The sequence below is a fragment of the Eucyclogobius newberryi genome, unplaced genomic scaffold (assembly GCF_026437365.1).
Source record: "Eucyclogobius newberryi isolate DKJ021-1_F unplaced genomic scaffold, fEucNew1.0.hap1 SCAF_5, whole genome shotgun sequence".
In the NCBI taxonomy this organism is placed as follows: Eukaryota; Metazoa; Chordata; class Actinopteri; order Gobiiformes; family Gobiidae; genus Eucyclogobius; species Eucyclogobius newberryi.
The window spans coordinates 18,843,717-18,856,229 of NW_027316167.1; the positions used below are offsets into that span (position 1 = coordinate 18,843,717).

The 12,513-nt window shown below is 38.7% G+C and overlaps 2 protein-coding genes across 4 annotated transcripts in view; both read left to right on the plus strand.

Moving 5' to 3' along the window:
- The window catches only part of rras2 (RAS related 2), a 316,645-nt gene that overhangs the window by 33,044 nt on the left and 271,088 nt on the right, over positions 1-12,513 (plus strand). The gene's annotated exons all lie outside the window — the stretch shown is intronic.
- tub (TUB bipartite transcription factor) overlaps positions 1-12,513 on the plus strand; it is a 28,585-nt gene that overhangs the window by 9,306 nt on the left and 6,766 nt on the right. For 2 of the 3 annotated variants that reach the window (XM_072465050.1, XM_072465049.1), the window contains exons 2-4: positions 7,249-7,300; positions 9,939-10,101; positions 10,793-10,930. In XM_072465050.1, coding sequence (XP_072321151.1) covers positions 7,249-7,300; positions 9,939-10,101; positions 10,793-10,930 — 353 coding nt within the window. Of the gene's footprint in view, positions 1-2,791; positions 3,491-7,248; positions 7,301-9,938; positions 10,102-10,792; positions 10,931-12,513 lie in introns of those variants that run through there. The other variant, XM_072465051.1, reaches the window with a different exon arrangement.

Consider the following 12,513-nt stretch of genomic DNA (forward strand, 5'->3'; position numbering starts at 1 on the left):
CCTGGAAAAATATCAGCATTTAAAATGTCTCAAAAAATGTGTAGTTTTTGTTTTTATTTTCTTTGTTTATACATTATTTCAGGTGGAGCGAAAATAATGATTGCACGACAAAGTGACCAAAGCAGAGCTATGACTCTTTCTTCCGGGTTTGCTTTCATATCACGTGTCACATAAACTACTCGTTGCCAATCGGGTTTCTAATGATGACTCAAAAAGGAGAATATGCCACGACACAAACGCTGCAGAGTGGCCCTGCCTATAGTGTTGAACTAAAACCTGTTGCAGTGATCTCTGTGTTGGTTAAAGCTCTGAGGTACAGCATTTTACTCTATTGTAAGACTCAGACCAAGACATTACAGTACAGTACAGTCATTTTCCTTCTAGATTCTGATACAATGCCACATTTGCTCTCATGTTCTTTTCGGCATCTGCTTATCCTCATGTGGTACCTGTGGCCCCCTCTAAAGACTTGTATTCATAAACCTAATGAGATGGTTTTACATCAAGAACATTCAAGGTTCAATTCACTGGAAAATGAAAAGTGTGCCTCCCTGTTGCAACACATATTAGGGATGTGTTTCTGGTGCTTAATAACATAAGAAACCAGGACAAACTACACGTAGAGGCTAAAACAGGGATTTGATAAAGCCCTGTGGTTTTGCAGCTCCTGTGTTGGGTCCATTGTGCCCAGACAAGCAGACACAAGCCAGATATCTATTTTCACATTAGCCGCCTGTGCCCTGGGACCATTATTATAATTGGTGGCACTACTGGCCTCCTGTTATTAACAATATCGTGCCCTTAGGAATTGACTGGACAAATGCTGAAAAACTCAATTTGGCAAAAGGGATCTGCTCATTTTCTGCTCTTAAAAGAATAAAAGATTTGAAGAAAGGAGGAAGCACAGACAAAGGGTGGATATAAATTCCCCTGGAGGATAACCTCTGCTCCACCAGCACAGCATTAAAGATTCAATGCAGTGCAGTGTTTACACCTGTTCATCGGTGGATTACTTGTTTCATTACTGCCATTTCATCCCACCGACGTGTAGGTCACAGAAGCTGCACAGATCCTGTTTCCTTTACAATTCAGAATGAAATGCTACTGTTTTTCAAAAATAGCCCATTGTGACCGGTATTACTGAGACTTGTTATCTCTTTTTAATATTTGATTGCAGAAAGACAACATAAATATGTTTTTGATTTCAGTTAAGTTGTAGAGGGTTGAATACTTTGAAAGCTACTTTTAATTTAAGTTGCCAGATAGTTATTGATAAGGATTTCTGTTGTTCAATTGACCAAGCAAAGGTGCTAATTGATATTTGACTCAAACACAGACGTTATCATTGAAATGAACCGGACACACCATCCACCCAGAACTCAAGACTGGTTCAGATGTTGGTTGTTGTTTCAATGTTCTGTTTATAGAGTGAATTTATTTAGTCACTGTTTTTTCTGCTGGTGTCAGGGAGAAACACTGCAGTACCTTGACATTTTGAAAAGGCCACACCATTAGAGAAATCAATGTTTCATTTAGTTTGAGGTAAAGAAGTGACAATGGCTGCGGGCTATCAGCGCCTTTTAGAGGTGCTGCGCAGAGAACTACAGGTTCTACCTGAGCCTGACCAGAAAAGCCTCAGACAATGTGTCTAATAGTTTCCCTCATGCAAACATGTTTCATGCATTGATTTCTAAAATCATCTTCCAAGTTATGGTTATTGTTTATACCTCATAAGGGCATTTAAAACTGAGATTTACTTAATTTCAGTCAAATCAACCATTCAGGGATGATCAGTTTATTTAAGAACACCTTAAATTCACAGGAATTCCTGTTCCCCGTGTTTTGGTACAGTCAAACTGAAGCAGTGTTGTGAATGTAAAACACAACTAAAACGTATATGTTTTACCTTGAGTGGGTTTGAAGGTGAGAGCCTTTGATCTGCACAAGAAAGAAACTACCAGTTCTCTGTGTATATTTTTCATAGATCAGATCTTTGATCTTTTCTGTGTGTGTCATCTGGTCTGTCACAATAATCACTATATTGACTTATTGTTCAATAAATGATAGATGGAAGTATATGTTTTGGAGCTCAGTATTTATTGAATACATTTTCTTTGCACATTCTTTCTGTATACAATGCCATTGTAGAGGGTTGAATACTTTATAGATACAGACTTCTGTTTCATTCTGCTGTTTATTTAATGCAGCTCATATTTTTCAAATATATTATACATTAAAAAGGTGTTACAGGCTTACAGACCTAATTTTCTTTTATTCTCTTTATCTAACACGCTGCTATGACAAATAAAATTAATGTGACTAAAGCTGCCATATTTAATGACTAGATTGAATTAAAATACTTAATTTTGCTTCTAAAATGGCCACGGTTATTATACTTTAGTTCTCATAATTACACTGTGATCTGAATAATCACAATTATCACATAACCAAATCATCTTGACGTCCCTCATCCTAATATTCTGCCTGATTGTTGCATGTATTTAAGGCATGAATGGATTTCCTGTGATGTGCCGCGGTGACACTGGATCGGGGGCTTGTGTTTGTCTATAGATGGACTCTCGACGAGCCCTGGGAACACAGCGAGTGTTTATGTGGTGACAGTCACTAGGGGCGGAAGCAGATGTGTGTGAGAGCCGCTTCAGAGCCGCCGACCTATCACAGTGTTCCTTTGTGTTCTCGTGGAGAGCGCTGAATTAAAGGCTGTTAAGGCTAGTCCACACACTCATATGCTAATGCCCTGCACGCACTCGGGGAGAATAAATAAAATATGTCCCAGAAAAGAAACCAAGCAAGGCCCTGATCCGCTGCAAGTGAGCTGCAATCTGAGTCACCGTGGATGAGGAGGAGGCAGTTCAGATCAAAAATAGCACAGAAGATGCAGCTAGAAGCCAATAGGGGGTCTTGCGAAACACCATTCTCCTGCTTTTGGTTGGACTCTGCATGATCCAAGATGGAAGATAACACAAGAGGTAGATTGGCCAAAGAGTCAACGTGCTAGATTTAGCCATATAGCGAAGAGAGAGGAGGGAGGAGTGATTTAAAGGACAAGTGCACAGAGGTAGAGATGGAGAGAGCGGAGCGGGGAGAGAGAGAGGCAGTGCGAAGCAGAGGCTGAAGCAAAGAGAAGACACGAGGACACTCACTGGACACATGGAAGAGAAGAAAACAGTGATTTGGCTGTGCACTCTACATCTGCATGGCTGAGGAGGATCGCATTGCCGCTCTCTTTCTTCACTGAAGGACAGACTGAAAAGAGACGGGATTGAATGGACGGAGCGTTACGTGCAGAGGATGAGCAGGAAAAGTGCTGCTGCTGATGCTGACTGCCGTCCTCAGACACTCACAGCTCGTAGATCTGGTGCTGTGTCGGGCCGTCGTTAGCCGCGCTGAGAGGCAGCGGCAAAGGAGGAGGACTGAGCGACCGAGACAGAATGAGCTCCAAGCACTCCTCCGACTGGATCCCCTACAGGTACGACGCATTCCTGTGAGCAGCGGTCCTGTGTGTGCCACCGCAATGACAATGGGAACACTATTGCACAGTGGCATGACGCGAGGGTGCTCCTTGTGAGTACATTGCTCTGACTGTGGTACTATTCTTTACATGTACTACTAGGATATCCTGAAATGAATGATAGTACATATGCAATGCCTCTGCACAAGTTTTGAACACTGACAACTGTTCTTTTAACACATCAATAATTGGCTGTTTATAAGACTTAGCATTTTCTTTTCTTCCTACAGTAATTAGTCGGTGCATCCATCTCACATTCTTCCCTTTGATGCTACGGGAGGGTTTCAGCGTGGACTTGGGTTAGGATAGCCTCCTGCATAAAACAAACTATTGTAATTGCCTTGAATGTAAAAGCATATTTATTCAAGTTATGAAGTTGGTTATAGATGAATTAACTGCAACACATGCAGTATATAGTACAATCATGCAAATGCTTTCTGTTTCTTATAAAAGGTTCCACTTTGTGCTCTTTTTTGTCAGTAAAATGCTTGGATGTGAGGTCTCCAAAAGCATGTTTTTCCTCATGGCGTGCTTGTGTCATTAAAAATGCATGGGCCTGTGTGCTGAGGTGAAGACAGTTGCACTGTGGAGCTCTTTCATCTCATACAGATTTACAGTGCAAACATTCACAGAAACAAGCAAGATGACACAAACATCTCAGAACCAATTTTACACAGCATTAAACAAAGGTCAACCATCTGGGAGACAAAGTCGAATGATTTTCCCAAGGATTGTTTGAGAATCTTTTCATTCAGATTGACTGTGGTAATAAACATGAAAAGCCAGTGGATCAAAATAAGAGGAGATTATTCATGAATATTGTCTCTATGTCTATGATCAAACAATACACTAAAGACGTGCTTGTGACCATTGACTGGCATATCCAGTATGTCATGATAGTCCAAACAATATTACACATGTTCAGCACAAAGTAGTAGTTTCCTAGGCAACTTTCGGCTTTGGTTTGGGATTGGCCTAAAGTGGTGAATTCCTTCGGGATGTGTGATATCGGGTCTAGTATCAGTATTGGCCGACATCAAACTCTTTTCATCAATATCGGAACATATTGGAAAATCTGATATTTGATACAGATATTTTTCCAATATTTATAGCGAAAATGAAAATAGAAGAGCAAAAGACATATGTTTACACAATATTCATAACTAATTGTTTTATATCCCAGATAAATACATAGTGTTATTGAACTTTTATTGTTATTATTTATCATGAAGTGAAACATTCATTTGTGAACTTAACTTCAACTTAAACAGATTTGTGGATGTTGGATTATGGATGTTATAATTATACAGGCTACAGCAGCAAGACAAATATCGACACTGGCTCAAAAAAAAGCCACAAGGACCAGCTCTAACCCCCAATGAAACTTACACTGCAGCTCTTGAAACACATTTGCCATTTTTTATTGTACGTTTGACATTTCTTTATCAAATTAGGATGCATGTGGCCTTCAGTGCAGAAACAACATTGGCGGTGTTCAGATTGTAGAATGCGATGATGTCATTTGGTTTTTCCTATTTATTACATTGTACTTTGCCCTGAGATATTGAAAAGGTAAATACACAAATGTTGAACCAGATCCTTTCTATCAATGCCAAAAACTCACTATATTACAATAATATTCATTTTAATTGCCCCCATCTGTATGAAATATTACTGGCCTATAGAATATTGGCCAGTAATACAATCGGGCAGGCAATACCAAAGCAAAAAAAAAATCAAAAATCTTGTATTTGATCATGCCCAATAGATGAAAAACAACTGCAATCGTTCAAGTGGGTTACATCAGGCACTGAAAAAGCATCACTGGGAGAAGACAGCATCACTCAACATTAGTCACTCATCCTGTCCATCAAAGTCAGACAACACTACTGTACGTAACTGTCTCTGTAACAGCAGATACTTGTGCCTATTGCCGGGCCAAGACCACACGCTTTACAGTTATGTTTTATGAAGTCGCAAGGTCTGGAACTTTATCAGGTGTAATTAACCATCAAAGAAACACTCTACCAGAAAAGTTACACAGTGTAGCTTTGAAATACAGCCGAGAAGACGTGTTTTATCTGCAGTTGGGAGAATTGCTGCTCAACGTAACGTCGAAATTGATGCTTTCGGAAGAGAGTGCATTAGCCTGCGATGTATTTTAGAACCCTTGCACTTTAGCCGTGACAGTTTTATTACGGGAATGCTTCTTTGGGTTTGAAAAGGCTAATCAATATGTCACTGGTTTAAAATACACAAACCACACAAAATATTGTATGCGTATTGTATATTCCTCGAGCTTCCTATGGCGTTTTATTGGTGAATGTCAGGATTGTGGTGACCCGAAGCTCTCAGGGTGTAAGCTGTTTGACCTCCAGTGAAATGGAGTGGTGCGGCTGTAATTCTCTTCATGGTGATGCCTATTCACATGCTGATTACGCTGATTACACTGATTGCAGAAATGGAGGGGTTTGTTTGTCAGTGCGTTGGTGGTAAGTGAAGTGGAAGTAAATACATTTTCATTGTTGCAGGGATGTGTGATTTGTGTTGGCAAACGAACCCCGGGTGTACACTCCATGAGTTATATGACATGTCAAAAAGTAGCTGAATGTAAGATCCAAATAATGATGAGTTAATGTGTAAATGAGCATCACATAAAGGGCATATACATTACATTATACTATAAGCTGCTACTTACTTAAAAAAATATGTAACAACTTTTTTTATTTTCAGATAATACTATAATACATAAATTAATACAAAATACCATAGCAATATTTCCATTGCTAAAATAACATACCAGCAACAAAACTGTAAACCAGGGGTGTCAAGTATGCGGCCCGCGGGCTGCATCTGGCCCCCCAGACGTTTTAATCTGGCCGACGGAACATATTGACCCCTTACGCTTAATGCGTCTCCCATGTAGGATGAGGGACTTTTTCTTTATTAATTCCATTTTGTCTACTATTTTATAAAATAAAATCTCAAGCTGCTTGATATGCTGTACATAAAAATAAAGCTGAAACCCTCTTATTCCCAGTCAAATCAATCATTCTGGGAAGCATCAGGGTCAGTTTGTACTCCAAACCCACAAGTAAGATGAATAGGACTTTTATATGGATTCCGCCTGGACATTTTTGCTTTATTACAAGTCCTTAAAACTAATATTTAGTGAATTTACCTTCAGCTTTTAAAAGAGAATAGTCAAAACCCAAGTCATAAGTCCATGTTACTGTTCCTGCTGCTGATGCATGAATATGGAGTCTTTCACCTGCTGCAGATTTGTGCAACAGTGTCCACATAGAACTATTACGAGGCTATTTAAAGCTATTTATTTCTTATAGTTTTTATAGTTTTATTTTTACGTTATGTTCGGCCCGCAACCCAGCCTGAGTTTGACACTCTTGCTGTAAACAAAGGAATCCAGGTCTTTGTAAACATAATAAAAGCAGAGTTTGGGCAATATTGTGATCACAGTGGCCATATACGTTTTTGGCTCATCGACCCTTAACTCTTAAACACTTAAACACTTAAAGAGAAATATAGTAGAGCTTTTACCTCCTAAGTCTTATGATCGTGATAATTTATTAAGATTGGTATGTAACTGACTGAAACATGGCAGTTAGTTATGATGTGCTGGTTTGATCTGACTGACACCATTTACAAGGAAACTACTTTACATACTTTTACACTCTCTATGTGTCTGTTTCTTGCAGCACTTTAGACGATGAGGGCACTAATCTCCGACAGCAGAAACTGGACCGACAGGTAAGACTTTATCCCTCTGCTCAATCAGACAAAAATAACTGTGACACAGCACCTTGGACACACAACTGATTCTGCTGCAGTCTAAAGACACTGATGGTCTGTCGGGGTTTATAACAAGAGTAAATGGCACAAGAAAAACATGAGCAGAAACAGTAACAACCTGTTAGGCAACTTGTTTACTAATGGTGTTGTTGACACTTCCAACAACTGTGGAATCACTCAAAACAAACATTACGGCCACCGACATAGCAACTATTATGGTCTATAACCTACATAACACAAATGTTCTCTACCCCAGTGCCTTTAGAAGTAGTTACATTACTAAGAACAGGCCTATTATTTGCAATGACAAAATAATACCAGCTGCATATTATAGTTTATGACCTCCACATTCACATTTTACACTAATGACATAAAATCGTCTTGCCCAAGGACACAACAACAGTGTGCATTAGTTGTGTTCAATAGACCTGCCACGATTATGACTAAATCGACTTATTGGTTCAATATTTGTCGTGCGTATGTTTTCTTTGCACTTTTCCATCTTTTTCAGTACAAAAATATTTGAACTGTCGAGAGTGAAATGTACAACTTCTGTCACTCATTATTGACACCGACCAACACATAGATTGTTTAATTTTGCTCTTTATTTCTCATGTTGTTTTTTTTGTATTTTTACTGTACAATAAAAATCTTATTTGTTGGATCATCTTTATTGTTATTGTGTCATTGGCATAAAGTAGTTTCAGTATCATCGTTTGTCATTATATTTTCTGTAACATTATATTGCACTTCAAAATAAATGATTGTTAGTGTGAACAATAGCCTTCTTTATTACTCTAGTACTGTTTTAAGTACCGGTTAGAGTATTTTTACGGTTTAAATTGATCCCACATCTGGCAGTTGTTTAGTATTTAAACACTCAGTGCATTCCTCCTAACAACAGTTTACGCCGTAGTGATGTGACCAGTGTTTTCTTGACAAAGCCCTGTGGAGAAAAACACAAATGCAGCACAATCTTCTGCTCTCAGAGCCTTTTCATATTTAATGAGGTCTTGTTTGAAGATATGCAGATGACAGGTAATCAATACATCATCTGGCTCTATTCAGGTCTGAGTCACACACTTTGGACAGGCCACTCGACTATTGATTTGTTGATGTTAAGATTTATTGACCCATATGTTTGCAGATTGCGGTCATCGTCAACATTTTTCTTTATGTAAGGGGACTTGAACATAATGAAATGGTCAGATCTGAGGAACATATTTTAAAGAGGGTCAGATTTGGGAATATTGAAAGACACAACAGCTTCTTTATAGCGACTTATGGAAAGTTGCTTGCAAATTCTAAAAATGTTTGCTCCTGAATTACACTTTTAATGTAATATGTATAACCTTTTTCCAGGTCTATTTCACAACAATATACCCAGTAATGATGGCAATACAGTTATTTCATGTTTTAAAGCATATATCAATGATAAATATACTATTACACATTTTTCTTGATGGTTTAACTCATTTCTTATTATATTACATTATTTTTGTGGGGCTGGGGTCATTGTCGCTGTTGCTCCCTGAACTACTGGCAATGATATTACACTTAAATAATGTTATTACCGAGATATATATTTGTAGGGTTAAAAACAATCATGAATCCACTTGTATTGTCAAACACATAAGCACTATGGGGTCGAGACAATGACATTTAACTTAAATAAATATTAAGCTTGGCTCAGATATGAATTAGGGCTCTCCAATCAAACTTAAGTTGTATTATAAATAGGGTTGATGTTTTAATGCCCTGGATCTCCAATTGAAATGCAATTAAATAAACTTACAGAGAGTTTCTGTAAGTTTATTTGTATAGCTCCGCCCTGTGCGGAGGGGAAGTTTGTTGACAAGTAGTGGAGCTGAGTGCAATGGAGAGACGGGTGGAAGAGAGTGGCACGTGTTGGTGGAGTGCCAATTTAATATCTTTGTATTAAAAAATAATAATACCTTTACCTTAAAGCTCCCTTTGGCTGCACTCTGCCATTTGGTGCATGGACAAGGTGATTTTTCTAGTATTTGGTACTTAATTCAAAAGCTGCAATAAGTTAGTGATGGGCTTGAATTTATCTTACAATTCAATTTACAGACAAACTAGAATATAAAAATGTATTTCAAAAATTGATTCGAATTTATGAAAATTCTTTAATACTATTTTTGAATGTGTTTTTCCATGAGAATAAATACTTTTCAATACCTTGTTAGTAAAATTATGGATCCACCATCATCACTACTGAAAGACAGACATTTGCTCCTATGACAGGCTACGCTTTTGGGAATTTTGTTAATATGTTTGTGGCAGCCAAAAGTTATTATGTTTGTGGGAATTTATTACGTTTGCGGCTCTATTACATTTAAACCAGACAACATTTTTATGACGTTTGAAGTTTATCACGTTTGTGGGTGTTACATACGCATAAAGGTAATTTTGCTTGAAAGTGCTTTTATGATGGAAGTAATCTTTCCTTTGTTACAAAGATTTCTTTGTCGTCTCAGAGAAAAGATTTTGACAGAGTAACAAAACAAAACAATAGTGAAATTGTCTAAATGCCACATTCATCTTGTCCTGTGTGTGGGCGGCTGTTGCACAGAGAGCGCTGCTGGAGCAGAAGCAGAAGAAGAAGAGACAGGAGCCTCTCATGGTGCAGTCCACAGTGGATGGGAGGTCTCGCACGCGCCGCACCAAACAGAGCGAGGAGCAGGCGCCGCTGGTGGAGTCCTACCTGAGTAGCAACAGCAGCACCATGTACCACGGTGAGAGATCACAGCAGGATCAAGAGAATGTAAATGGAGAAGGTGTTAGGGCTAATGTGCAATTAATCACATTTTAGACAAACTGTGATTCAAATTGCAAGGATCAGCTTGGGTACAGCCGATCCTTTGTCAGAAAACGCATGTGGTTTGCACTTTGCATTACAGTCTGGCCTGTTAATGTTCATAAAATCCATATACAATCATAGACAACATCTAATTTAAAAGTGTGATTTATCAATATGGGGATCCCTATTTTGCCATATTGTCAGCCCTAGACTATGTTTAATATAGTGTCTAGTTCGTCTATATTGAGAATATTGCATTTCTCAAACTGGGATCAATTTCCCAAGGATCAAAACTGTTAATTTGCAAGGTTTCTATTTTTGAATAACAGTCTGTTTTGATTGTATAATGAGAATATTGGCCAAAATGTCCAGTCCTAAGAACAAATGCTGTTTTTATTGCAGACTGTAAAACAGAGTGCAATCTTTCCAGAAAGCTGAAACATTGTTAGAGTGGAATAGATAATGTCAGCTTATCTCCACACAGTGACCAGAGCACTTCAAATGGACAGCTCCTGGGCCTGGGGCTACGAACTGTCCCTTTCACTGCTTGTGTTAATGCAGAGTGGAACTACAGCCTCCCGTCTGTCCTGATGTTTATCTAACTGACCTTTGTGGTTTGTGTTTAGTGGCAGAAGCAGAGCAGGAGGAGGTGAAGGTGACCGCGGACCTACAGCCTCCGCGCTCAGCCAAAAAAGGCAAAGCATCTGCCAGTTCAACGCCGCAGACGGGCAGCGACAAGAGGGAGAGACGGGGCAAGCACAAAGGTCAGTGTGACACACCAAACTGGCACAAGACAGTAACAGATCCACACTTTTGAAAGTTAGTTTATGTTATCCAAGCTCATGCAATATTGATGTTCAGTAATCAGCAATTAACAAAGTTATCACAGCTCGCAGACATTAAAGTATAACCACTGACAGTGGAATATCAATGCGGTGCGTCAGCACATCTTTTAGCCAAGTCTCCTAATTGTCTACAAAATTGTTCTGTGGTTGAATTTTAATAAATGGGCTTGCAACTTATAGTTGAATTAAAAAAACATGTTGAGGACTACTGTTCATCATACTAAATCATTTTGATTGTTGCCTTCTCTGTTCATTTTGCAATCATAACCATGGCTTACATTATGTTTGCTTAATTTAAGGCCCTCGTGCCAGATCAGGCCCTCCAAACACCCTGGTTGGCATTAAAAAAAACATGAAAGCATATTTACCTTAGACCAGCTTTAGACCTGGTTTAACTCTAGGTTAGTCCTGGGTTAGTCCTGGTTTAGTGCAGGTTTAGTCCAAGTTTAATTTTGGTTGAGTTCTGGATTGGATATTTAGAAAAATGTGATATATGATAGATATATTGTTATCTGATCATTATTGAAACAGATCTAGTGTTGGGGATGTTTTGCACCTTGGGCCCAGAGGCCACAACCCTCCAAAAAGTCTGCCCCTCAAGAAAATGTAGTAGGCCTTCTTTACAGGCGCTACACTGTCACTGTACTTCTGCCACAGCTGCCCTGGGGTAGACTGACAAAATAGGAAGCCAATTAGTGCAATTGGCACCCTCCTAATTGAACTTAAGATGAGAATGTGGTGCATCAGCAGAGTTTTCTTCTTGATTATGCAAACGGTAGAATAATCATAATTAATTGATATTTGAGTAATTGCACAGCCTTGCACCCTGTAATGACAAATATTATATGTGTGCAAAAAACAACCTTTCCACTTGTAGAATATGTTCATGCAAGTCTTTTTGTGCCAGATGCCTCTTCGGCTTTCAATTTATCTGTTTGTTCCCTTCATTTTAAGGGTGCTAATTTACCGTACTAATACGGAAAAATATTGTACACAATGAAAAGGAAGTTTCATTTGATTGAAATATATTTGATGTATGTGAGTTTCAGATTACATCTCAACATTTCATAGGCCTTTAGTGTGGGGTTGTTACACCATATAACTATATAGTTTATATTGTCTTGCTCATTGTCTTGCTTTACCCCTGTGACGAGCTGGCCCTTGTCCAGGGTGTACCCCGCCTAAGGCCCAAAGTCACTGGGAACAAGCAGGAGAAAATGAAGGAATGAATTTCTTGCTCACATTGATCGGTTTTGTAGGATGTACCGTGTGGTCCACTTTACCGCACAAACTTCAACCACAAAGTTTGTGCCTGGATTATGAGATACTGAGATATTTATGTATTTGAAAATGTCCCTATAAGTAAGACACATACACTCTAGAGTCTAAACAGTATACGTTGTATTGTGTCAAGTTGGGCAATCCTTGTGGATTAAATTCTACAAAAATGCTTCACCAAATTATCACATAATTGCAAGATACTGTCTCAGTTTTCACATAAT